The sequence below is a fragment of the Pan paniscus genome, chromosome 18 (assembly GCF_029289425.2).
Source record: "Pan paniscus chromosome 18, NHGRI_mPanPan1-v2.0_pri, whole genome shotgun sequence".
NCBI lineage: Eukaryota > Metazoa > Chordata > Mammalia > Primates > Hominidae > Pan > Pan paniscus.
The window spans coordinates 23,696,247-23,723,740 of NC_073267.2; the positions used below are offsets into that span (position 1 = coordinate 23,696,247).

The following is a 27,494-nucleotide window of genomic DNA, read 5'->3' on the forward strand; positions in this document are numbered from 1 at the left end:
GTCAGAGCGGACACCGAGGCCGAGGAGGCGCTGAGAGCGAGCGAGGGCTGCTAGCACATTGTCACCTCTCAATAAGCCACTCAGTCTATGGTAATTTGTTTTTGCAGCTCGAAGTAAAACAAGTTGTTTCAGTATTAATTCTTTTTTAATTGTCATAGGAAACCCAAATCTAAACAGAAAGTTACAGCTTAGGCTGGGTGCGGTGGCTTATGCCTGTAATCCTAGCATTTTGGGAGGCCAAGGTGGGCAGATCACCTGAGGTCAGGAGTTTGAGACCAGCCTGGCCAACATAGTGAAACCCCATCTCTACTAAAAATACAAAAATTAGCCAGGCATGGTGGCAGGTGCCTATAATCCCAGCTACTCAGGAGGCTGAGGCAGGAGAATCACTTGAACCCTGGAGGCAGAGGTTGCAGTGAGCTGAGATCACGCCATTGTACTCCAGCCTGAGCGTCAAGAGCAAAACTCCATCTCAAGAAGAAAAAAAAAAAGTTGCAGTTTAATTCTTTTCTGGATGCTCAGATAGCAGGACAATTAGTACTGCTGGGATTTGTTGAATGGTCTTTATGGAAAGGGGTGAAGCTTCATGGTGAGGGACTGAATTATGCTACATATCTCAATTTAAATGCTGAAGGAACATTTTTCTATAGAAACATTGTTCAATTGCATTTATAGAAGGCATTTGAGGGCCTACTGTGTACCAAGTGGAAATACAAAGATAAATGAGAATCACGCTTTTGCTCTTAAAACACAGAATAGTACACAATATAGATAGAAACAGATAATGGCAGGAAATTGTGGTAAGAAATATGTCAAACTAAGTACTGAAGAATTAGAGACAAATAGATCTGTTAGCCTGTGGGTGAGTTAGGGAAGGTTTCATGTTGAGGTGAGCTGTGTTTGTAGTCTGAAGCATTTTACCAGGCTGAGGGGAACAGCATGTGCAAAAGCATGAAGGTGTGAGTAAGGTTTGTGTAGGGGTGGAGCAAGTTCAGTATGACCCGAGGATAGTTTGCAAAAGAGGCCTTTGATTGTATAGTGTAGCACTCAGTAAATAGTGTTGGCGCCTGAAATCAATGACTGTACATCCCAAACTAATCTCAAAGCTATTTCCTTTTGGTGTGGGTTTGGTTTTTTTGTTAATTTTGAAATATACTTTTGAACACTGAAATCTCTGAAACTGCTAAGATCTCTAGAAGTGTAATTGGGAAAGAAACTTGCTTGTAGCTTTAACAAAATAAGAAACTCTTCCCAAATAAAACTTATTTTGAAGTTTGAAAATATATACTTTTGGTGAGATAGATGAATAAATGAATGAATACTGTGTATACACCAGATATTCTTATATAAGACCTAGAGGAATGGAACTCTTTGCGAAAGTATATTCCGTATTTCAGCTTCAAAATCAATCTTTGAAACACGGCCCTTGCTTACATGGGAAAGGCATATTGTGAGTCAAATACTAGTTTATCTGAGGGATTTTGTCTCCTGGTTAGACAATGAACAGTGTATTTTCAGTCCTGGAATTCAGTACCAAAATGTAATGACTCCCAGAAATGAAAAGCAAATGATCGGATTCAACACTTCTGTTCATTTCAATGGTGTTAGTGCTTGCCCTTTTTTGCAGTCTGGCTTAGAAGCTTATTACTTTACCTGAGCTAGTGGTCTCAGAGTGGGGAAGTACACACTGCAGAGTACACAAGACAGTTTATTTTGGAATATGGCAGGAAAGTATTAGCATTTTTTATTTATATTGCTGCTTATGCCATTGTTTGTTTTTGTGTATAAGGTACAAACGTACATATTCATGCATATACCGTATACAAAACACATGTGGCCCCACACATATACACATGTGCACTCACGTGTACACACAGATACACACAAAAAAATGAGGTTCCATGCTGCCTCCTTTCCCCTGCCCATTTTTCTGGGCACATAGGATCAGGAAAGTTTGATATCACTGATTTAAACCATCAATGCAAAAACACTTTCAAAGGAATCTTAAAATATTTAACAATTCTAAGTTTTATAAAGAATACACCTTAGGCAATACCAGTTTAAAAGAAACACTTTATTTTATTTATTTATTTATTTATTTTTGAGACAGTCTTGCTCTGTCACCTAGACTGGGGTGCAGTGGTGTGATCTCAGCTCACTGCAACCTCCGCATCCTGGGTTCAAGTGATCTCCTGCCTCAGCCTCCCAAATAGCTGGGATTACAGGTGTGTGCCACCAAACCCCGCTAAATTTTTTTGTATTTTTAGTAGAGATGGGTTTCATCATGTTGTTCAGGCTGGTCTCGAACTCCTGTTCTCATGGTTCACCTCCCTCAGCCTCCCAAAGTGCTGGGATTACAGGCGTGAGCCACCACACCCGGCCTAAAAGAGACACTTTAATGAAATAAACATAGTAGGTTGTAAGGTTGTAATTTGTGTCTAATAGTGAATGCATACTTATGGGCACTTTAGATTTTTTTATACCAAAGTAGCTTTCAAAGGACAATTTATATCATGTTTTCTTAGTGAAGTGGTAATGAATTCCATAAATATCCTTGTACCATGCCTCCTATCTGACATTTCCCTCCTAAATTGGTTAAAAATCAGTATTACAGACTGGGCGCGGTGGCTCACGCCTGTAATCCCAGCACTTTGGGAGGCCATTGCAGGCAGATCATCTGAGGTCTTGAGTTTGAGACCAGCCTGGCCAACATGGCGAAACCCCGTCTCTACTAAAAATACAAAAAAAAAATTAGCCGGGCGTGGTGGTGCACACCTGTAATCCCAGCTACTTGGGAAACTGAGGCAGAAAAATGGCCTGAACCCGGGAGGTGGAGGTTGTAGTGAGCCGAGATTGCACCACTGCACTCCACCCTGGGTGACAGAACGAGACTCTGTCTCAAAAAAAAAAAAAAAAAGGAAAGAAGAAGAAAAAATCAGTATTACAAACGTGCTTGTAAAGTAGATGTGTTGCCCACATCTTCCCTGGTGCTGTTATTTGGCACAACACTGACATCTAGAGTCCGTTGTGGCTTATTTGTTCTGAAGTTACCTCTGTTTAACATTCAGCTTTGGATTTTCTGTATTTTGGCTTTTATGGTCTTACTCTAGCCACTATATTATTCTCATTTTGCTGATAGCATGATGTAAGTTACTTTGCATACCCTGGCAGGCAAATGTGCGTTACCCCACTGCCCCATTACAACATCAGAGGAAATAACTTTACTAAGGTGCTTTTCAAAATGAATGTCTCTAACTCAAATTTTGTCACGTTGTCCCTCCCAACTTATTTTATTGTGCCATGATTTCCACAAACCATAAAGGTGATTCTTCCACTCAAGACTGAGGCGCATGGTTTGGCTTCAGATCTTCAGGATGGCAGTCATCACACATCTCATGTTGAATGAAACAGACTCAGGATACAAGTTTAAAATAGAATTTTTTTTCTTGGCAAATTTGGAAGGTATTTTTCAGTTGCATTTTGTTGGGTTTTAGTATTTTGGTAATGACTATTAGTTATAGTTTCCTTACATTCTGGCATCCTTCTTTGTAGCCAGTTGTCTTTTCAGTTTACCTTTATTTTTTTTTTAAGACCTGATGATATATGTTCATTAACACTGCCATAGCTCCTGGAGTTGGATTTTCAGTGACTTCATTGAAAATTAAGACGTTTCTATGGTCTTTCATAGTTGGAAAGTACTCTTCTGTTTTCATAAGTGTTGTTATCTTTCTCCTGCAATAATAAATAAATAGAAAGCCATGTTTAAGGTTATGTAACCAATGAAGCCAACTGCCAAGGAACATGCAAACCACTGGGCCATCTTGGATTCTGGGTCCTAAGTGTCCATATGGTAATCTTAAAGGCCAGATTACCGTTTTCCCCATCCGTATTTAGAGTAGGATGTGGGAACTGAAAAATACTTTTTTTTTTTTTTGTTTGGATGCTACTGTCAAAATCGTGGCTGGGAGCTTTACAATTCTCACTTCTAAGACTGCTTTCAGGCCACATACCTCGGCCTTGTTGTTGAAAACATGTCCCAGCCTCAGAAAGAAAAATGATTTATAATTACTCAGCATGGCATCTTAGTAATTAGACCACCTATCTTTATGTATTCATATATACACTGTAGGATGAAACGACTACTTAGACAATATTCTTTCCTTGGCAAAAATCCTTTGTGAAAGTTAGATTTTTGGCGCTTGCTTTGGCAGCACATACACTAAAATTGGAACAATATAGAGAAGATTAGCATGGCCCCTGGGCAAGGATGACACACAAGTTCGTGAAGCGTTCCATATTTTTTTAAAAAGAAAACAATTAAAGTAAAAGTTGGACTTAAAAAAAATCGCCTTATTTCAGTCTCCTGATGCATTTGCCCTCTTGGCTGCTGTTTAAGAGGAAAATATCTTTACTAGTTTATCAGTTCAGCTTATTTTGTGCTCGCTTTGGCAGCACTTACACTAAAATTGGAATGATACAGAGAAGATTAGCATGGCCCCTACACAAAGATGACATGCAAATTTGTGAAGCATTCCATAAATTTTAAAAAATAAATAAAAATAAATTAACCTTATTTTGTATACATTTTAGCTTATTTGAGCTATCTCATCATGCATCATGGAAACAAAGTATCTGTTCTATTGGCATTAAGATAACATTTTGTTTGAAGAACCTGTTTATATAAGACTTTAAAGGAATACTTTCAGGATGTATTATAGATATACATGTATTCTTTTCAGTTCAACTCCAGACACTGGAGAAATACTTGTTTTTTAATATCATTAGCTGCATCTTTTCTAATGTGAATTTATTTTTGCCTTATAAGTAACAAGTAATTTTTTTTCATAATTTGACCCACAAACATTTGCAGTATCTACTGAACGCCTACCACTGCATGCAGGATACTGTACAGAGTAGCTTTTAATCTATCCTTTTAAAGCATCATTGTCTGTATTGAAAACATTGCTCGTGTCTAATGTGTTTCTGAAAGTTTCCATGTCACTAAGATGCCAGCCTGGGGCTATTTAATATTGTATCAGATGTCTTTTGTTATGTATTTATTAAAACAGGTTCTATATAAAAATACATTTCTTGTGAAAGTTCTCTTTCAGACTCTTCTGAAGGAAAACATGGTTCTTGACAGCTCCTTGGCAGCTTAGTTTTTTCAAACATGCTTTATATCTGTATTTACATTTTTTTTTTGACATTTTACACTTACAGATTGCTGATTTGTTTCCACATGTCTCTTATGGTATAGTTCTTGAGCAATTTCCTGAAAAATACGCCGAGCACTCTTCTTCTATAAAGACAAATGAGAAAAAAAAGTTCTCTTTTGGGAATATAAGCGATGATAACGACGCATCATCAGAACTTTTCTTGCTCTATTGCCACCGGTCCCAAAAACTACCCCCTCCCCCAACACATATGTGCCTACGGTTAACTCTTTTGTATTTGAGAACTTTAAATATAATTTATGGTTGAGAACTGTCCAATTTAAGTCACAGTTTACCCCTTGAGATTATTTTGTCATTGAGTTTCTCAACAATAGGAAATAGTGTCTGTAGTTGAAAATTACCTTGATATTCTGTTTAAACTTAACATTTAAATATTTAAAAGCTAAAAAATCTAAAAAATATTTCAGTTTTGAAATCGTTACAACCAGCCACAATTTAAAAAATATTTTTCAAGTGTTGGTCTGTACCTTTTGTGAGTCTTCTTTTATTTCTTTGTTTCTTAGAGGGTTGGATTTTGACTGCCAAGAAGAGAAGGAAAGTCTATGAAACATTTTATGTACTCATAACAATGGTGGCAGATATCTCATGCCCTAATAAGATTAAACTAACTTAATATTTAAGTGATATACAATGAGACTTAATTTTTACATCATTTTTGAGATGCTTTTACTCCATTAAAAACTAATCGAACAAACTGATGTTGATTGTAGGATTTATAGTAATCCTAACACAATGGTATACATCTCCCTTCTTATACACATAGCCAAAAGGTATTCTTTTTTAATAACTTTAGCCCTTTTTGAAGATTTTAAGGTGGCTTTTAGTTTCTTCATCAACCCATTTCTGTTCTTAAAGACTGTTCTTAAGGCTTTCGTAGATAACAGTAATATCTCGCCCTCCACCTGCCCACACCTCACCCCTACAGCAGAAAGATAGCATAGTGGATGGCGCTTTTCTTAATCCCATGCTACTGGGCTTTAAAGAGAAAACAGCAAATTATGTCCCCTGGCTAATAATTTCAGTGATGAGAATGTATGATGACTTCTTCCAAAGACCTCTTCTGCAGGTGGTGTTCCCTGCAGATGCACAGGAAAATATTAATTAGGGAGCTCTTGCTGAGGCCCATAACTTGTGGAGAGATAGAAATTATTTTTCTTTTGATAATATTCAAGGATATAGGGACATTCCATGCAAGAGGATTTGACTTACTTTGGAGAGGAGTATGAAGGCCACGCACACACCGGTCACATAGACAGAGAGCAGTGATACAAGAGCTGTCAAGAAGCTCCGCAGTTCCTTGCTGAGCAGCTTAATTTCTTAATGACAAAAACAGAAAGAAGCACATTCACTATTAAAGCCTATTCTTTCAAATACATGTGTAAAGTATCCTTCACACTGCGTTTTAGAGGTGAAATGTGAACTTATTCTGCTTGCCTATTCGTATAAAAACTAGACCTCAAAAGGTACTCAAGTATGTAATAGTTAAAGCCAGTTCATCAGTTCTTTAAATGTGTTAAACCAAAAATGTTACTCGTTTTTAAACATTAAAAAAATTCAACCAACCATTTGTCATATTGCTAAGCATCACTTTTTAGATAAAGGATATTTGAAGTTAGATAAACATTTCCAGACAGTTTGTTCAAGGGCATCTAAAATCTCTTTTGGTAGAAACGGTTTACCAGCATCATCAAGAGTCTGCCTATGTGGTTAAGATATTTTCATATGTATTTGTTAAGGGTGATATTTATAGCCTTGGAACTAGTACACATAGCTGAAGAGTCCCATCTGTGAAAGAACCTGGGAAGGCCATACATTGAGGAGCGCAGTGCTCACTGCGTGCTTGAAAGACAGGCACTTTTGCCAAATGTGCTCTTCTTTCTTTATGATAAAATTCTGGAAATAGAGTTATTGAATCCATTTTCACATTCGGAATTTCTCTCTCCTTGCAGAAATTGTCTTGTGCTCTGGGTAGGGATTAAGTAACATGCCATGTCTTCAATTACCTGACTATTTGGAGTGCAAAATACAATTAGATTTGTACTTACTGTCTGAATAGCCTGTACTTTCCAACTAAATATCCCATAGATGAGACTGAGTGTGATGGCTCATGCCTGTAATCCCAGCACTTTGAGAGGCCGAGGTGGGCAGATCACTTGAGATCAGGAGTTTGACACCAGCCTGGCCAACATGGTGAAACCCCATCTCTACTAAAAATACCAAAATTAGCTGGGCGTGGTCGCGCATGCCTGTAATCCCAGCTACTCAGGAGGCTGAGGCAGGAGAATCGCTTGAAGCCGGAAGGGGGAGGTTGGTTGCAGTGAGCTGAGATCACGCCACGGCACTCCAACCCGGGCGACAGAGCAAGACTCTTGTCTTAAAAAAAAAGAAAGAAAAATCCCATAGATGCTTATCCTGTGAATGCAGTTTATGCAGCATACATTTTTATTTGTGAAACTAACAAATTAACCACATCTATACACCTAAAATAAAAAAGCTTCAGTGTGAAAATAGGAGTTCTATAGAAGAGACAGGAAGTTGCCATGTCTGCCTTAACACTTTCAGTTCTGCCTTTCACTTTCACTTCACTTTATATAAGCCTTGCAGTTTTGAGACCTTCATCTTTTTACAAGCCATTTTTCCCTTTGACTAACATGTTTTTAGAAGGCTAATGCAGTGAGACATACAAATCTCTAAAGCTGTGTGTGTTTTCATATCAGTAGCTAACATTTGTTATTTGTTATATGCCAGGCACTATTAAAAATGCTTTAAGTGCCTTAACTTATTTATAATTTAGCTGACAGATGAGAATAAACTAAGGTTAAATGACATTTGAATATCAAAAGCCCATTAGAACCCTCGTAGTTTAAAAGCACGGGTTATAATACTGGATGGTCTCCCTTCCTCAGAGTCCTATTTTGAAATCGAAGGGCTGGTTGATTTTGAGTTCATGTTTTAACAATCTCAGTGCTCATCATACCAGGGTCCTTCCTAAGAGAAGAGACCCCAACAAGGCGAGGAGTTGCTGCTGTTCTCTTTTTTCCTTCAGAATCATGTAAAGCTTTTTCTCTGAAATTCCCCCTTTTTTTTTTCTCGGGAATGTCTTAATCTCAGTTTACTCAAGGGAATGACTTGGTGAAATTACTGATAGGATTTAGCTATGTTTGATGTCCTCGCTCGGCTGAGGAATTGTCATGGGTTTTATCAAATCTCAGGAAGTGAGAGTCATCACTTTCCGTTCACTGATGTCCAGGCAGAATGGGAAGGGTCAGGGATCCCTGAGTAGCTTCTCTCCAAATCTGTGCTTATTCTCCATGTTGCATAGTTTCTGTGGGTCCAATTTATTGATCTTTTACACTTCTCTAGTGCTTTGTTCTAGGTGGTGCATTACCAGACTAGTTCCTGAGAAAGCTGATAGTTACTCACCACAAGGTTCCCTTTGGACATGGTACTTTACACTAAATCACTGTAATATACAAAAGAGGTGAACATGGTTGGTTAAACGTCACCATGTAGGGAGAATAGAGCACCCAGCAAATCACTGACTTTGTGTTAGTGGATGTTCGAGATGGATTGGAGTAGTTCTTTTGTTTTTCTGAGATGGAGTCTTGCTTTGTTGCCCAGACTGGAGTGCAGTAGTGCGATCTCGGCTCACTGCAACCTTCGCCTCCTGGGTTACAAGCGATTCTCCTGCCTCAACCTCCCAAGCAGCTGGGACTACAGGTGCATGCCACCATGCTCGGCTAATTTTTGTATTTTGAGTAGAGATGGGGTTTCACCATGTTGGCCAGGCTAGTCTTGAACTCCTGACCTCAAGTGATTCGTCCACCTCAGCCTCAAAGTGCTGGGATTACAGGTGTGAGCCACCACGCCCAGCCAGTTGGAGTAGTTCTTTAGTCCAAACCTCATGGTGACTTGTGTTCAGATCACACCCATCACTGGCTAGGGTATTAACTTAGCAAATTTATCTCCTGATTTCTACATGTGAGTGAGGTAATGATTTTACAGGCCTGAACAAGATGCAATGATGCACTGAAATAAAGCCTCGCTGACTGACCTCTTACCACCAGTGTGGTCCCTCCTCCCGTCTGTTTAGCTCTCGCTTCCGGCACACTGGGGAATGCTATTCCACAGATGTAAACTGCACTGTCATTTGAAGTCACTCTGTTTACAGTGAGGGAAACTTGGTTTTCTTTGAGGGCCTCCCTCACTGTGAACTTGTCTGCCTCACTTTTGCACCCGTCCAAGCACAGGTTCTCAGGCTGGTGAGCACCGTAGCGAAACCACAGGCATGTTGGTTGCTCAGAAGGGCATCCGGTTGCGGAGAAGGTACACTTTATGGTGACAGCCTCATGAGTGTAGTCCACTTCTAGGTACCACGGTTGTGTGACAGAGAGAGTACAGGCGCCCACAGCACCTGTGGGAGGAAGCAGATGAGTGGGTTAATGGGCCTGTCACCTCACTTTGTGCTTTTATTATATTTTTGAGGTAGGAAACCCAGCCATTCTGTTATTTTTCTTACCTTAATCCCAATATAAATAAGACTAAAAATAAACACCAGTGGTCCTCACTTGCCCCAACTCCTCCTGTTTTCTGACCTTGACCTGCTGGGTCACATGATGTCTGTTCACTGGAGGCCAGCCCTAGAGAGGCTTCAGGGGAACAGAGTCCCTGTGCAGGAGGCCTGCATAGAGGTGGCACCATATTGGACTCAGAAGTTTGGGGTCCATCTGTGACTCTTGCTCCTTACAAGCTTTCCTTCGATCCAATCACTTAATCTCCTGCCTGCTTTCTTGTCCGCACCCTGGCCTCCCCAGAGTGCTGTGTTCAGTGTGGTAACCTGTGTCCCCAGACGAACGTTGCTGCCGCTGATGGAGCCTATGAGCAGCAGCGATGTTTATGCTTTGTGGGAGTTGAGATCGCCAGGAATTCATGGCCATTCACAATTGTTTCTTTGTGAGCCTGGTGTCCCTTTGGGAAACATGATAAAAGGCAAGATGTACACCTGTGGAAATGCAGCCCTGGCTTAGCCTACCATGTCTTTGATTACTGAGCAGGGACCATATGAGCAGGGACCATAGCTAAGCAGATTTGGTTTCTCCCTGGCGTGTGTGCTGCTTTGTAGGCCCTTATAGCATTTATCTTATTTAATTAACAATATCGTGATAAAGAGCACAGACTTGAGTTCAAATCCTAGCTCTGCCTGTTCCCAGCATTATAATCTCAGTATCTCAGTTTCCTCATTAGAAAATGGGGATAGTATTGTTGACCTCATGCAGTTAGTGTGACGTTCAAGATGATGCCTAGGAAGTGTTTACCTGCCTAAGCTATAGTAAGTATTAAATACAAGGGAGCGATTGCTGCTGCAGCCGCCACTGCTACTGTTCCCACAGTGTCAGATGGCTGTTGGAGAGATGGTTGTGGACGTCTAGCCACGAGGTGTTCACAGAGCTGGGATTAGTCACCCACTCCAGTGTACTGTCCACCATGTGGTGCTCTTCCAAGTTATGAGGATTGAGTCCCCCACCTTGGCCTTTATATCCCAGGCATGTGAAGCTGGAAAGCCACTCGAGTGCACAAATGGAAAGACCCGCCCTAAACCCTTCTTTTGCGGCAGGGGAGGCCATAGGTAAAATAGTATTGGTTGAGACAAATTGGAATTTGTCAAGTTTTTGGTCTGAGTTCCGCCTGGTCATATATTCCCAAATGGTCCTATTTGTGTGAGTTTGTCCTTTGCTACTGTAAATGAAACTGAAAAGTCATCCAAGTGGTCTGATGTTTAATTTTCAGACAGGGGCTTTTTTTCTCTTAGCGTTTCTCTTATGGATCCCCATTCATAACAGCAGAGGAATTAAAGTTAGAATCATGGTGTTTGTGATGCGAGTCTCTTCTCACCATGTTTTTTTGTTTTTGTTTTCATTTTTGTTATTGTTTTTGGACAGAGTCTCTGTCTCCCAGGCTGGAGTGCAATGGTGCAATCACGGCACACTGCAACTGTGACCTCCCAGGTTCAAGCCATCATCCTGCCTTAGCTTCTCAAAAGTAGCTGGGACTGTAGGCCTGCAGCACTGTGCCCAGCTAATTTTTGTATTTTTTGTAGAGACAGGGTTTCACCTTGTTACCTAGGCTGATCTTGCACCCCTAAACTCAAGTGACCCGCTTGCCTCAGCCTTCCAAAGTGCTGGGATTACAGGTGTGAGCCACTGCGCCTTGCTCTCTTCTCATCATGTTATATTTTAGTATTTGTGCAACATGAGATGAGCTGGAAGCTCTGTGGTGACCTGATAAATGCAAACCAGACAAGAGGGTGCAGTCACCTGGAGGAGGCCTGCAAGCTTCTCTGAGCTTCGTGTCTGTGGGAGGCCCAGCTCAGCTCCATCTCCAGCCAAGGGGATTGGATTCCCTCTCAAGTCTGAGAAATACAACCTCATGTCTCCTGCCCAGACTCAAGCACCTTACAAGTACAGTGAAACATTTTATAGTATATACTGAGTGGAAATTTAAAATGGAATTGGGTCTGCCAAAACTTAGCGAAGTTAAGCACTGTCTCAGTCTCAAGTCATCTTTCAGATAATGTTTTTATTTTTATTTGTAAAATTATTTTTAAAAAGTGGACGATTCCATTATTTACACATTTTTGTTTTTGAGATAGGGTCCCACTGTGTCACCCAAACTGGAATGCAGTGGTGTGATCTTGGCTAACTTACTGTAGCCTTTGTCTTCTGGGCTCAAGCAATCCTCTCACTGCAGCCTCTGGAGTAGCTGAGACTATAGGTGTGCACCACCACGCCTGGCTAATTTTTTTATTTTTAGTAGAGACAGGGTTTTGCGATGTTGGCCAGCCTGGTCTTAAACTCCTGGGCTCAAGCAATCCACTCGCCTCAGCCTTCCAAATTGGGTAGTGTTTTTAAAAGGGAAGCCAAAGAGCCAGGCGTGGTGGTGTGGCCATTAGTCACAGCTACTCAGGAGGCTGAGACCGGAGGCTGATTGAGCCCAGGAATTCCAGGCTGCAGTGAGCTGTGATGGCACCACTGCACTCCAGCCTGGGCAGCATTGTGAGTCCCTGTCTCTATTAAAGGAATAGAGGCTGGATGTGCACTCCAGCCTGGGCAGCATTGTGAGATCCTGTCTCTATAAAAGGAATAGAGGCTGGGCATGGTGGCTCACGCCTGTAATCCCAGCACTTTGGGATGCCGAGGCGGGCAGATCACCTGAGGTCAGGCGTTCAAGACTAGCCTAGCCAACATGGTAAAACCCCATCTTTACTAAAAATACAAAAAATTAGCCAGGTGTGGTGGTGGACGCCTGTAATCCCAGCTACTTGGGAGGCTGAAGCAGGAGAATCACTTGAACGTAGGAGGTGGAGGTTGCAGTGAGCTGAGATTGTGCCACTGCACTCTAGCCTGGGTGACAGAGTGAGACTCTTGTCTCAAAAAAAAAAAAAAAAGAGGTTGGGGTGGCGGGGATAGCTGACTTTTAACACTTTTCTTAGTAGTATAGGATAAAAACAGGTATTTGTAACTTTGGAATTTCATATCTCTACTTATTTCCACCTTCTTCCCAATTAGTCTATGTGTGGGAGAAAACCAATTGTAATGATTTCCTCTGTGAGCAGGAACTTGTGATGAAACTGTGGTTCCCTCCCCCGACCAGTTAGGCAACCTATTAACAAAAAAGAGAAGTTTGGATATGTCACACCACAGCCTGCTTCTGTGAATGATTTCTTTTAAGAATCCTCATATTCTAGGAATTGTTTTTTAAACACAGTATCCAATGAAAAGGTTGAAGATTTATTTCCTCCATGGAGGGAATAGAAAGATTATTCTTATTATTTTAAAAAACCATATTGAGGCTGGGCATGGTGGCTCATGCCTGTAATCCCAGCATTATGGGAGGCCGAGGCGGGCGGATCACGAGGTCAGGAGATCGAGACCATCCTGGCTAACACGGTGAAACGCTGTCTCTACTAAAAATACAAAAAATTAGCCGGGTGTGGTGGCAGATGCCTGTAGTCCCAGCTACTCGGGAGGCTGAGGCAGGAGAATGGCGTGAACCCGGGAGGCGGAGCTTGCAGTGAGCCGAGATCTTGCCACTGCACTCCAGCCTGGGCGACAGAGTGAGACTCCGTCTCAAACAAACAAAAAAGCCATATTGAAAGTAGGAAGAGAACTAATTCTTGACATTTAAACAAAGCTGTCTCTCTATCTAGTAAGTAAGAAGTAAGTAAATGTCTTGCTCTGTTGCCCAGGCTGGAGTGCAGTGGCACAATCACAGCTCCCTATAGCCTGAAAGTCCTGGGCTCAAGTGATCCTCCTGCCTCAGCCTCCCAGGTGGGTGGGACTGCAGGTGCAGTGCAGGTGCCATCACGCCCAGCTATTTTTTTTCTTGTGTAGAAATGGGGGTCTCATTATGTTGTTCATGCTGGTCTTGAAGTCCTGAGCTCAAGTGATCCTCTCACCTTGGCCCCCAAAGTGCTGGGATTACAGGCATGAACCACCACGCCCAGCCCAAAGCTTTATTATATTAGATTTCAAATTTCTAACATATCAAAGTAGCGAAGTAGTACAGTCAACCCCCTGCCATCACATGGCTTCGACCCAATCTTGTTTCTTTTCTCCTCCCACCTACTCCCTCACTCCCATATTATTTTAGAGCAAATCCCAGCCATTTTATCTGCATCTTTCAGAATATATCTCTAAAAGACAGGAATTCTTCTTTAAAATAATGCTAATTAAAATAGTCTATGAAAGTAATATATACTTATTAGCAAAAAACAGGTTATTAAAAGTAGAAGCAAAAAGTCACCCACAGTCCTTCTGCCTGAAATAACTCCCATTAACATTTTGATATATTTCTTCACAGATGAGAAAAAATTAATTTTAAGAACTTTCCCCCCTTCCCTGCCCTATAATCCAAATTGTGTGGGCAAATCTGAGATTACTAGATGTATTGGAAATCCTTTCTCTTTCATAGATAAAAAAACAGAAGTAGACAGAATTTTAAAAATAGATATATTATGGGATGGCTATTGGAGTCATGGCAGTTTTTTTTTTTTCTTAAATGAAAAGTACTTTTATAGAAATTGTTCTTTGAAAATATTCAGCAAATAATCATTTATTGCTTTCTATGTGCAGATCAAGTTTGTATGATAATTAAATTATTGATAACTTATACCTACGATTTTAAGAATATTTTCAACCCTTTGTTTGGTCAGATTGTCTTCAATTAGCATAATAGCAAAGAGACTTTTCAAGGTTAATATGAAACTTTTTCTCAGCTATTTTTTTATTGTCTATTTCTCAGGGGAAAAAGGAAACTTATCCTCTTAGGCAGTTTTCATAATGTTATACATTTAAAAATTAATCTGAAGGAGCTTAAAATATAAATGCATTAGGTGAAAAATAGCAGTTGATTTAAATAAAATGAAGGAGGAGAAGAAAAAGAACCTTACCGACACAAAATAGAATGAGATTGGTTTGCAGATGGCGAGCAATGTTGCTTCTGCTCGCAGTCCCCATTTCTGTGTATGCCGGGGCGGGTTGGGGTGTGTATTTGAAAGGAAAGTTGGCTTTCTTTTTTCAGAAGGGAAGAAGAGCTGAAGAGAGGAACCTCTTATGAAGGAACCATAATCAGGAACTTTTTGAAATTGTGCAAGGATGGCTTCACCACTTAACATTGAGATTTTGGCCTGGAGCACATTTAGAAATGTGCGTATCTTTTTTTTTTTTCCATGGATTTTACAGTTGTCATAGGTGTTAGATGTTTTTGGGTGAGAGTTTGATTTACACCTAGCACATATTCCCAGGAAGGAGTATTGTTTGACAAATAATTCGTACTTGGATTTTTCAGAACAGTTCAGTCACTGTCTAGGGTACCTGCTCTGGGTGCCACTCTGGGCCAGTAACTGCTGGGAACAAAGAACAGCAGAAGGAGAAGTGGCTTTGTGTAGAGATGAGAAAAGTTAGTAAACAACACATTCTAATGCAGCGAATAAATAAATTGTCTGTTATTAACTTTTTGTACTCCAGTTTTGAATCCAAAGACACCTGCCTTCCCCCCTTTTTTGACAGGGTCTCTATCACCCAGGCTGGAATGCAGTGGCAAGATTGCAGCTCATTGCAGCCTCAGCTTCCTGAGTAGCTGGGACTACAGGCATGCACCACCATCCCTGGCTAATTTTTTTTTTTTTTTTTTTGTAGATTCTGTGTTGTCTAGGCTAGTCCTGGCCTCAAGCGATCCCCCTGCCTTGGCCTCCCAAAGTGTTAGGATTACAGGTGTGAGCCACCATGCCTGGCCCAAAGACCCCCTTTTAATGTGTTGAGAAACAAATATGTGGGCCCTCTGTCCTCTGTGTCCTCTCCCCCAGCACTTAGTGGTGATTCAGTAAGGGTCTTCTTTGTAAAGCAGCAGAAACAGACTCAGGCTGACTTAAAAGGAAATTTATGCAAACATTTGAAGGTAGATCCTAGAGTCACTGGGAGGGCTAGTGAATCTTGTGTGGGGTCCACAGCCAGGAAGAATGCCTCAAATCACACCATAAACAGGTCTGAAGAGGATGCTACTGCCACTGCCAAACACTAGGTGCCATCAGCCCTGTTGTCAGCATCGCTCAACCACTGCCCCAGCCCCTTGGTCTCACTGCCATTGCTCCACCCCCAGAGAAGGAGAAGCTCACATCCCCACTACTCTGGGTCACTGGCTCTCCATTCCAGGGCGTGGGCAAGTGTGCCTGGCTTAGGCTGCGTGCCAGTGCCTCAGCTGCACGGCAGGCCAGGAAAGCGGCTCCCAGGCCTTGTGTCTCTCCCAGACTCTGGGCAGGCAATTCCCCAGACATGGGAAGAGCGTCATCTGCACCACTGAAAATTATGAAAAATCTCCCCACCATGATATGATATCTGTGCCCTTGGCATCTGCTCATGATATATTTTCTCATTAACAGAAAGTTATTCTCAGTCTGTTTTTTTTTTTTTTTTTGAGACAGAGTCTCGCTCTGTCGCCCAGGCTGGAGTGCAGTGGCATGATCTTGGCTCGCTGCAAGCTCCGCCTCCCGGGTTCACACCATTCTCCTGCCTCAGCCTCCCAAGTAGCTGGGACTACAGGTGCATGTTGCCATGCCCAGCTAATTTTTTTGTATTTTTTTTAGTAGAGACGGGGTTTCACTGTGTTAGTCAGGATGGTCTTGATCTCCTGACCTCGTGATCCGCCCACCTCGGCCTCCCAAAGTGCTGGGATTACAGGCATGAGCCACCACGCCCGGCCTCAATCTGGTTTTAACACTTTAACAGATGTATGTAGTTTTTGTATCACCATAGCACCTAAAAAGTACCCCCAAAGTTAAATATACTGTCATCTCTGTGTGTGTGTCTGTAGTCAGTGCCAGGTTTGTATGTGAATTTGAGGACCTTCCCTAGTCCCCTTGTCCCCCAGGCATCTCCTGCTCATAAGTTTGGAAATGACTGATAGAGGCTTCATCTCTAGTCCAAGAAATGCCGGACGGTGTATCCATCCTACTGTTCCATCTCTCTCTGGTCCTGGAGCTTAATGTTTATGAAATTGTTCTGAAAAGGCAAAGAATGAGTCAACTTCCCTAGAAAAACTCCCCAATGATCTGCTTTTCTAAATTAAAATCCTTCATGAGCCTGTTTTTATTTTCAGCCTAATAAATCTCTCTAGGTAGTAAGTTGCATAAGTTTACTATGCCAGTGGTATTTTCTTGCATTTGTCCAAAACTGTCCTTCAGATATTACATGTTGCTCTCTGTTTCAGTATTCCAGCATTTAATGACCAGTTTTCCAAACCCATTAACCATTACACCCTGCAGTCAGTCTATTGGCAGATACTACCCAAAACTGTCAGAGAAGATAACAGTGTGGGCCTTGGATCCAGACAAACCTGGGCTTACATTTCCGTACTGACACTCATTAACCTTGCAAGCGTGGGCAAGTTCTTCAGCCCTTCTGAGTCTGTTCTTTATCTGCCCACCTGTCTCAAAGAGTACCTGGGAAGTACAAAAGAGGTAACTCATGAAGCCCTCAGGCTTGGAACGTACCAAGTCCTTGGTAGATATGGCTCCTCCCTGCTTCCCTCTTTAAATCACTTGTTTGTTCAAGAATTTAACTGAATGTTCTTATTTGTATTAGTAGGTGGCAAGTGGGAGAAACCATCAGAAATTTTGGAAATCAAAGGACAGAACTGGGAAGAACAAGTGAATAGTCTGCCTGAAGTTTTCAGAAAAGCTGGTTTTGTTATCGAAGCTTTCACCAGACTACCATACCTGTGTGAAGGCGACATGTATAATGACTACTACGTTCTGGATGACGCTGTCTTTGTTCTCAAACCAGTATAAACACGTGGAGGTCGAAGTCTTCAGAGTCCGCACCCTCCGGGATGTGCCCTTGGAAGAGGGTCTGTGTTCACAATTACGTGAAGGGAGGACCCTTGGGGACCGCCATTCTAAATATCATGTAGGAATTTAAAAAGCCAAAATACTAATTATTTCTTTGTAGTGTGTAAAGGAATGTTTTTAAAAGACAAAAACCCAACTCTTTGTGGATTTTTATCAACTCTTTACTCAGAGCCACTCTCCAATGCAGGTCACACTCCAATTATGATGGAAGATATTTTTTATACTTAATTGCAGTAGGGACTCATTCCCAGACAAAGCAATAGTCACGACTTCATGGAACCAATCAATGGATTGTTTTTTGAAGACTGGCAATAAAGCTGTCCATTCAATTCCAAATACTGGTTTTAAGGTATAGCCACTGATATTCTTTCATGTTTAGAAATTCTTTCTGTTATTATTCAAGAAAATGTCTTTAATCATGCTAATAAACTTTTTTGGAGATGACTTTGGCATCATGTTTGAATTCATATAAGGCTCCCCTAGCATTTTTTATTGGTTTGGCTTCAGGAGTACCCAAATAGTAGCATTATGAGAATGACACAGACAATTTGAATAGGGGGGAAGGAAGGCTTCAGACTTGGGGGAAGGGGAGATTATTGCAAATTGCAGTGAACACTGAGGCAGTAAAAAAAAAAAAAAACAGAAACAAAAACCCAGCCTCATTCAGATACAGAACTTCAGGGACCCCTCCCCCCACCCCCCCAGTTAATGCTGCTGTGAAAAATGCAAAATAACCTGGTTCTGACTTTGTGATCACTCATGTCCCATACACTGAACTTTGTTTTTTTCTGGACAATCTCAGGTTCTCAGAATTGAAACATTCAGTTTTGTCTACTGACAAAATGCAACTAAAAATGTTTTAATTCAAATTCTTACTCTACACTTATATACCTCTCTCCCAGAGCTTGGCTCTTCCCTAAAATCCTTAAAGGAGTTTATTATTTGCCAAGAATATGGTTTGATGAAGACCGTGTCAGACTCATGCATTCTGAAATCCGTGAGTGCCTCCAACCATAAACCCAGAAATGCTGCCATAGAGGAACCCATTAGCAAGATCAATAACCATCGTGGATATTCCAAAGAGCAGAGCATTTAACCCAGAATCTGAAATCTCAGTAATAACAGAAATGTCAATCAATATGAGATTGTGGTTATTAACAATATGTTATTCTCACTACTTTATTTCTTTTTTCATCCAGGTGTTTCATTAAGTATTCTCATTTATATGCTCATAGAAGTCATCAGATCAACACATTCACTCCAACACCTGGGTATAAAGGCGAATTAAAACCTGAAGAATTACTTTATTATTCATTAAGAACTGCATTCCCACATCCTCACACCAATATCTTCCACTGTTACTGTGCAGTCATAATAAGAGTTGGGTTATGTGATTTATGCAAAATTGTTATTGGTGTGTTCTAATGATTTTTTTTCCAGGAATTCAAGTAAGTGAAGTACAAATACTTAGCACCATAGATTGTAAAAATAGAAAGAGGAAATGAGAAAACTTAATGTCGTTCTTGTACAGTTGAGTTTTGCTTCTTTATAAACTGTCTGTTAAAATCAGGGGTTGCTGTTAGACTGTCAAGCAGAAGTGATGGATGTTCAAGGAGGCAGGTTGCCCCAAAGTGTTTTCTAACTTTCAAGTAGAGAACTTTATGCTCTAATAAGAAAAATACAACTCATTCTTAACCACCCCCCAAAACAGAGAAAACACATACATTTATGCATTTTAAAGATAAAAAGTAGTTTTCTCAAAAAAATCTGAAGTTCTCTGAAAAACAGCTTATTAAAAGTGCTGTTTTGTGGTGAAAATTGAAACCAAATCCACTCACATTTCCTATCGGGTCTTGAAATTCTTGGTGGTGTGTCACCATTCCACTAGATGGCAGTGTTGCTTACTGAGTGTCAATGGCTTTTTTCCCCATAAATGGAATCATGTTTTTCTCCCCCAAAGTACAATAAAGCTGCCTTGTCTGCACCATTCCTCGTGTAAGTGCTTCATATCAAGTTAAGACTGTACTAGAGAAATTAAGAAGAGCTTTATTTGTGGTAAAAGCAAGCTAACCAATTGACCTTAAAGGTTGAAATGCAAGCCACACCTCTGATTCCTAGCTCCCTGCACCTGCATTTTAAGCTCCTAAAGTGCTCAGACCACTGATCTCAGAGAAGGGGAGGAAAGGAGGTACAATGCCCTTAGTCATTTATCCCTTGTACAGAGTAGTTAAAAGCAATACTGTATTTTCTGCCATCCAGTGTGACCTGTCATCAGTTTTTACATGGTTGGCTTTTAACAGAAAAAAGTTGAGTTGGAAAATAAAGTGTAGATGTTTCAAGTCTTCCTGAGCAAAGCTTTGTTTTCACTTGGTTCTGAATATAGTATTAATAGGCTATACTGCGTATGTTATTTACAGTATTAATGAAGCAAGATGTTTTCATTAATTGCTTCCCACTACTTGGTTACTGATGGAGGTGTTACATGATCCTTTTTCTCCAGCAATGTCAGTATAGTATCATGGGCTTCCAGTGACTAAAGTGACCTACCATGTTAGTGCAGATGCTTAAGCACCCCCAGTTACCTTATATCCAGTGCTTCCGCCGGCTAGAAGATAGTGCATGGAATCAGGGCAGCCTGGACTGAGTTGTACTGTCTAGGAGTGCACTGAGCACAAAACTGGGCTCATAAGTAACTTGAGACAAATCAGGACTATGTTGCCTAGGCTGGTCTTAAACTCCTGGCCTCAAGTGATCCTTCCACCTTGGCCTCCCAAAGTGTTGGGACTGCAGGTGTTAGCCACTGTCCCTGGCCTAGCACTCCCTTTATCTTGCAAAACTGAAACTATGTTCATAAACACAACTCTCCATTGTCTCCACCCCACCCTCTAGCAACTATCATTCTACTTTCTGTCCCTTTGACTACTCTAGGTAGTCATGATCCGCCTCATGATCCAGTCACCTCTCATATAATTGGAATTACACAGTATTTGCCTTTTTGTGACCGGCTTATTCTTTTTTTTTTTTTTTTTTCCTGAGACAGAGTCTCACTCTGTTGCCCAGGCTGGAGTGCAGTGATGCAATCTCAGCTCACTTCGACCTTTGCCTCCTGGGTTCAAGCAATCCTGCCTTAGCCTCCTGAGTAGCTAGGATTACAGGCGTGCACCACCACTCCTGGCTAATTTTGTATTTTTAGTAGAGATGGGGTTTCGCCATGTTGGCCAGATTGGTCTCGAACTCCTGGCCTTGTGATCCGGCCTCCTAAAGTGCCAGGATTACAGGCGTGAGCCACCGCGCCCGGCCCATGACTGGCTTATTTCACTTAGCACAGTGCCCTCAGGGTTCACCGATGTAGAGGGTGTCAGAGTTTCCTTCCTCTTTTTTTTTTTTTTTTTTTTTTTTGAGACGGAGTCTCTTTCTGTCCCCCAGGCTGGAGTTCAGTGGTGTGATCTCGGCTCACTGCAGCCTCTGGCTGCTGGGTTCAAGCCATTCTCCTGCCTCAGCCTCCTGAGTAGCTGAGATTACAGGCGCCTGCCACCATGCTTGGCTAATTTTTGTATTTTTAGTAGAGACGGTTACACCATGTTGGCCAGGCTGGTCTCAAACTCCTGACCTCAGGTGATCTACCTGCCTCAGCTTCCCAAAGTGCTGGGATTATAGGCGTGAGCCACCGCACCGGCCAGAATTTCCTTCCTTTTTAAGGCTGAATAATCTATTGTATGAATAGACCATAGTTTGCTTATCCATTAGTCTGTTGGTGAACTCTTGCATTGCTACTACCTTTTAGCTGTCTGAATAACCCTGCTGTGAACATGAGTATACAAGTATCTTGTGACCCTGCTTTTAATTCCTTTGGGTATATAACCAGAAGTGAAATTACTGGATCATGTGGTAATTCTATTTTTAATTATTTGAGGAACCACAATGCTGTTTTCTGCACCATTTAACATTTTTGCCAACAGTTCACAACCGTTCCAATGTCTCCACATCTTCACCAACATTATCTTGTTTTGTTTTGGGATGGAGTCTTGCTCTGTCGCCCAGGCTGGAGCGCAGGGCATGATCTCGGCTCACTGCAAACTCCATCTCTTGGGTTCAAGTGATTCTCCTGCCTCAGCCTCCCGAGTAGCTGGGATTACAGGCACCTACCACTACACTTGGCTAATTTTTATATTTTTGGTGGAGATGGGGTTTTGGGGTTTCGCCATGTTGGCTAGGCTGGTCTCGAACTCCTGACCTCAGGTGATCTGCCTGCCTTGGCCTCCCAAAGTGCTGGGATTACAGGTGTGAGCCACCATGTCCAGCCTGTTTTGTTTTTTTAGTAGTAGCCATCCTAATCGGTGTAAGGTGGTAGCTTGTGGTTTTGATTTGCGTTTCCCTAATGACTAGTGCATCATTTGTTTTTATAATACAACTTGTATGGCATTTGGCTTCATTTACTAGTAAATTGTGCTTTGTAGCTTGCTATCTATATCAGTATCACTGAATTGGACTCAGTATTCAGTGATAACAAAATACTTCTTTTTCACTGTGAAATTGTATACTTTCGGAGAACAGGGAGAATATTATTACATAACCGAACTTAAGAATTCCCTCTGGATTTGGGTCAGTATGCTGTATTCACATGAATTAAATAATATGCTTTTGTTAGAAAGTCACTTTAAAATTACTTTCAATACATGTAAAATGAAAAGTAAGTATTTTTTCTCTCAAGTAAATGCCCATGTAAATTGGGATGTCTTATATACCTGTACTTCTTAAGTTCTGGAAAATAAGAACAGATAGAGTGCCCAAATGCTATTTTCTTATATCCTGTTTAGGATTCAACACAGAACGCTGGTTTTAAACGACTGTGAACTCTCAACACTTTTCCAAATGCTAGAGTTCAAGTGAATACATTGGCAATTCTTTTTTTTTTTTTTTTTTTTTTTTTTGAGTTGGAGCCTTCCTCTGTCGCCCAGGCTGGAGTGCAGTGGTGCAATCTTGGCTCACTGCAACCTCCACCTCCCGGGTTCAAGTGATTCTCCTGCCTCAACCTCTCAAGTAGCTGGGATTATAGGCATGTGCCACTATGCCCTGCTAATTTTTCTATTTTTAGTAGAGATGGGGTTTTGCCATGTTGGTCAGGCTGGTCTCAGACTCTTGACCTCAGGTCATCCACCCGCCTCGGCCTCCCAAAGTGCTGGGATTATAGGTGTGAGCCACCTCGCCCAGCCTCCATCTTGTTTTATTTATAGGGTGGCCATGACTGATCGTAAAGCCCTACTGGTTTTTCCATTATAAGTAACACGTTTGTATTAGTCCTTTCTCACACTGCTATAAAAACACACTTAAGACTGGGTAATTTATAAAGAAAAGAGGTTTAATTGGCTCATGGTTCTGCAGGCTGTATAGGCTTCTGCTTCTAGGGAGGCCTCAGGAAACTTATAATCTTGGTGGAAAGTGAAGGGGAAGCCGGCATGTCTTACATGGTGGAATGAGAACTAAGAGAGAACCAAGGAGAAGGTACCACACACTATTAAACAACTGAGCACTCACTCACTATCACGAAAGCAGTATTGAGGGGGAAGTCAGCCCCATGATCCAATCACCTCCCACCAGACCCCTCCTCCAACAATGGGGATTACAATTCCGCACAAGATTTGGGTGGGGACACAAAGCCAAACCATATCAACGTTCATCGCAGAAAAAGTATAAAATGAAAATTAACTTTACTTACCCCATAAACTTGAGAGAACCACTACTGACAGTTTGGTTTATGCCTTCCAGACTTTTTTTTTCTGTGCATGTATATATACACACATTTATAAATGTTTAAACATTAAAATATGTAAAAATGAAAAGGTCCTTTTATTGTTCTGAGATGAGTCATGTGAGACTCCTAGACACCTGTATTCTAAATCAAAAATTGACAAAGGATGGAAGCCATTTCCTGTCATTTAAAGCTTGAGGTTAAGCTTTTTTTTTTTTTTTTTTTTTGAGAAAGAGTCTCACTCTGTCACCCAGGCTGGAGTGGTGGCATGATCTTGGCTCACTGCAAGCTCTGCCTCCCGGGTTCATACCATTCTCCTGCCTCAGCCTTCTGAGTAGCTGGGACTACAGGCGCCCGTCACCACACCTGGCTAATTTTTTGTATTTTTAGTAGAGACGGGGTTTCACTGTATTAGCCAGATGGTCTCGATCTCCTAACCTTGTGATCTGCCTGTCTCAGCCTCCCAAAGTGCTGGGATTGCAAGCATGAGCCACTGTGCCCGGCTGAGGTTAAGCTTTTTATTTAAAGGATTAAACAAAGACCCTGGGGATAAAAGGATGTTTTTGAGGATGCTGGACATTAGCATTATATAAATTACTATCAGATGGGCAGCAGAATGCTGCAATTGGTCATTTCTGAAGATAATGTTTTAATTGTGCCACTGACAAACTAATGTTAGCGTTGGGCATTTCAATAATTACTTTGAAATATTACGGGTATTAGATGTGTTTCGTTAAATGTGAAGGATTGCAAGGAAACCTCTTGAGTCTACAACTATATTTCATTAGGAAAGATGCAAAACAGTTATGCAAAATCCTATCATGCAAAGCTAATATTTTAATGCATTGCCTACCAGATTTTTATTTTTATTTTTTTTTTTGAGGCAGAGTCTCACTCTCTTGCCCAGGCTGGAGTGCAGTGGCATGATCTCAGCTCACTGCAGCCTCTGCCTCTCGGGTTCAAGGGATTCTCCTACCTTAGCCTCCTGAGTAGCTGGGATTACAGGACGTGCGCCACCATTTGCAACTCATTTTTGTATTTTAGTAGAGATGGGGTTTTGCCCTGTTGGCCAGGCTGGTCTCAAACTCTTGACCTCAAGTGATCCACCCACCTCAGCCTCCCAAAGTGTTGGAATTAGAGGTCTGAGCCACCCCACCCAGCCTTGCTGTCTAGTTTTTTGTTTTGTTTTGCTTTGTTTTTGAGATGGAGTCTTGCTCTGTTGTCTAGGTGGGAGGGCAGTGGTGCCATCTCAGATCACTGCAACCGCCACCTCCCCAGCTCATGCAATTCTCCTGCCTCAGCCTCCCAAGTAACGGGGATTACAGGTGCCCATGACCATGCCTGGCTAATTTTTGTAATTTTAGTAGAGACGAGGTTTCACCATGTTGGCCAGGCTGGTCTCAAACTCTTGACCTCAAGTGATCAGCCTGCCTTGGCCTCCCAAAGTGCTGGGATTACAGGTGTGAGGCTCCACACCCAGCCCCTAGCTTCTAGTTTTAATAAAAGTTCAAATACATCTATTTCTTAACATTGGCTTTTTTGTTTTGGATATAAAATTATTTCCTTGTGCTAATTATGTGGTCTTTGTTAAGAACAATTTTAATGACTGTGTAATCCACAGCGTTTATGTATCCATTTATTTAAGCATTTCATTATTGGTGGACATTTAGGATGAATTTTTTTCTACCACTCTGTGTATGTATACATCTATTAAAGGTCATACTATTATTTTTATTATGGAAAATTCCAAGTACATAAAAAAGAAAGGTAATAATGAATCCTCCCCAACCAGCCTCAGCAATTATCAACACATGGCCCACCTTGTTTCATCTCTACTCCCACTACTCCTTGGTTCCACTATTGCCAAGCAAATCCCAGATGTATCATTTCAGTTTTGTAAATATATAACTGTAAAAGATAACCACTCTGAAAAGATAGCCACATTACAATTATTCATTAAGAAACCCGGCAGGGTGCGATGGCTCACGCCTGTAATCCCAGCACTTTGGGAGGCCGAGGCCGGCGGATCACCTGAGGTCAGGAGTTTGAGACCAGCCTAGCCAACATGGAGAAACCCGGCCTCTGCTAAAAATACAAAAAAATAAGCGGGGCGTAGTGGTGGGCGCTTGTAATCCTCTTTACTTGGGAGGCTGAAGCGGGAGAATCGCTTGAACCTGGGGGTGGAGGTTCCAGTGAGCCGAGATCGCGCCATTGCACTCCAGCCTGGGCGACAGAGCGAGACTGTCTCAAAAAAAAAGAAAAAAGAAATGAAAGAAACCCAGCCATTAAATATCCAGCGACCACATTGCTCCAATTTTCTTATAATTTTTTTTTTTTTTGAGACGGAGTCTTGCTCTGTCGCCCAGGCTGGAGTGCAATGGCACGATCTCGGCTCACTGCAACCTCCCCCTCCCGGGTTCAAGCGATTCTCCTGCCTCAGCCTCCCAAGTAGTTGGGATTACAGGCGCCTGCCACCGCGCCTGGCTAATCTTTGTATTTTTAGTAGAGCCGGGGTTTCGCCCTGTTGGCGAGGCTAGTCTCGAACTCCTGGCCTCAAGTGATCCGCCCGCCTTGGCTTCCCAAAAGTGCTGGGATTACAGGCGTGAGCCACCGTGCCCGTCCTATAACTTCTTTTAACGGTTTGAATTCAGATCTAAATAAAGGTCCCATGTAGCGATTGGTGGATAGCTCTCTAGTGCTCCCCATCCTCGCTTCCTAGCTGCCGCCCCGAAGAGTGGCTGGGGAGCAGGCATTTGTGCGTCTTGCAAGCTTCGACAGATAGGAAGTCCCAGGCGGGGACTGTGACCCCCGCCGCTGCCCTGGCTGAGTTCCCACCTGGGCCGCTGCAGGGAGGAGGTCGCAGAGCTGCCGGCTGGCGCCGCCCCGCCGGTCTCCTGCCTGCCCGCTCCCCGCATGAGCCCCGCGGCCCCGCCCTGCGCCACCCGCCCGCCCGTGGGACTCAGTGCGGCCAAGCCGGGCTCCGCAGGTGAGGCGCGCGCGGGGGCCTGGGCGGAGGACCCACGGGGCAAAGCTCTGGGGGAGCGGGTGGGCGCCCACCGCTGGGCCTCCCTAGGGAAGGGGTGCAGGTGATGGATGGCGTGGGGGACAGACCGAGAGAAAGAGGGTGGGCAAAGTGTGGGTGCAGCGGCTTTAAGGGCTCCTGGGATTGGAGGGCACTTGGAGGGGGGGGATGATGAAACTTCGAGAAAAGGGATCCAAAACTACTTAGTAATATAATAACAGCGATGACAACTGTTGCAATAACTATCACAATGATTATTTGTTATAATAATATAGCAGCAGTAAAAACAATAGCATTAGTAATAATAGCTACGATTCATTGCATTCTTATATGTGCCAGTGCTGGGCTTAGTTCTTTATGTATTTTGTGTATAAAGTAATGCCTACCTCATAGCAGTTGTGAGGAAGAAATGGAAAAATGCAGGTAAAGGCCGGGGCTCACACCTGTAATCCCAGCACTTTGGGAGGCTGAGGCAGGAGAATCACTTGAGGCCAGGAGTTCGAGACCAGCCTGGCCAAAGTGGTGAAATTCCATCTCTACTAAAAATACAAATATTAGCCAGGTGTGGTGGCGGGCGCCTGTAATCTCAGCTACTCCGGAGGCTGAGGCAGGAGAATCGCATGAATCCGGGAGGTGGAGGTTGCAGTGAGCCGAGATCAGGCCACTGCCCTCCATTCTGGGTGACACAGGGAGACTCTGTCTGATGAATGAATAAATAAATAAATAAATAAATAAATAAATAAACAAATAAAGTCGATAGTTTTTTGCGAGGGAGGTATGAGTGTCATGCCTACTATGCAGAGGAGGAAATGCAAGCCTATAGAGGTTAAGGAATTTGCCCAATAACACACAGCTGGTTAAGGTTTGGTTCAGGTTAAAGCTGGGGTCTTATCCCTGGGGTGGCACCTGCCACCTGGAGTTTTAGGTTCAGGGCTGCTGAGCTGAGACTGGAGAGCAAAGCCAGTGAGCGTTGGAATCATTTAGCTCTGGGTTTGCCACCTGGCTGTGCATGTATAGCTGTGTGACCTTGGGCAGGTCACTTGACCTCTCAGAACCCATTTGCTCATCTGTGAAGTAGAGATAATG

General features: G+C 42.2%; 2 protein-coding genes and 2 non-coding genes across 7 annotated transcripts in view; 3 read left to right on the forward strand and 1 right to left on the reverse strand.

Annotated features, from left to right (window-relative positions):
* Positions 1–19,624, forward strand: part of METTL9 (methyltransferase 9, His-X-His N1(pi)-histidine) — a 58,143-nt gene extending 38,519 nt beyond the window's left edge. The window contains exons 5-6 of one of the 4 annotated variants that reach the window (XR_004666786.3): positions 17,372–17,986; positions 18,837–19,624. Coding sequence is in view for 2 of the 4 variants with exons in the window: in XM_034939870.3 (XP_034795761.2) it covers positions 17,372–17,577 (206 nt within the window). In the remaining 2 variants the exon portion in view is untranslated. Of the gene's footprint in view, positions 1–17,371; positions 18,082–18,836 lie in introns of those variants that run through there. The other 3 variants (XR_010110516.1, XM_034939870.3, XM_003820831.7) reach the window with 3 other exon arrangements.
* On the reverse strand, positions 2,056–15,156 carry IGSF6 (immunoglobulin superfamily member 6). The gene is made up of 6 exons (XM_003820830.7): positions 14,683–15,156; positions 9,289–9,648; positions 6,444–6,550; positions 5,702–5,752; positions 5,219–5,299; positions 2,056–3,732 (listed from the first exon to the last, which is right to left on the reverse strand). Exons 1-6 carry the CDS (start codon positions 14,747–14,749, stop codon positions 3,673–3,675), a joined length of 726 nt encoding a protein of 241 aa, XP_003820878.1. The 5' UTR covers positions 14,750–15,156; the 3' UTR covers positions 2,056–3,672.
* Positions 4,196–4,302, forward strand: LOC112437499 (U6 spliceosomal RNA). The gene has a single exon (XR_003026097.1). It is a non-coding gene; the product is annotated as a U6 spliceosomal RNA (small nuclear RNA).
* Positions 4,437–4,543, forward strand: LOC112437501 (U6 spliceosomal RNA). The gene has a single exon (XR_003026099.1). It is a non-coding gene; the product is annotated as a U6 spliceosomal RNA (small nuclear RNA).
* Positions 19,625–27,494: the final 7,870 nt, after the last annotated feature.

Bases quoted from the DNA above. Each gene is read 5' to 3' on its own strand.
- IGSF6 (XM_003820830.7), bottom strand. From the start codon at position 14,749: ATGGGGACTGCGAGCAGAAGCAACATTGCTCGCCATCTGCAAACCAAT. The intron at 9,649-14,682 runs GTAAGGTTCTTT...TTCCTCCCACAG, and splicing joins TCTCATTCTATTTTGTGTCG to GTGCTGTGGGCGCCTGTACT. The intron at 6,551-9,288 runs GTCAGTCAGCGA...TTTGTCATTAAG, and splicing joins GACCACACTGGTGGTAAGAG to AAATTAAGCTGCTCAGCAAG.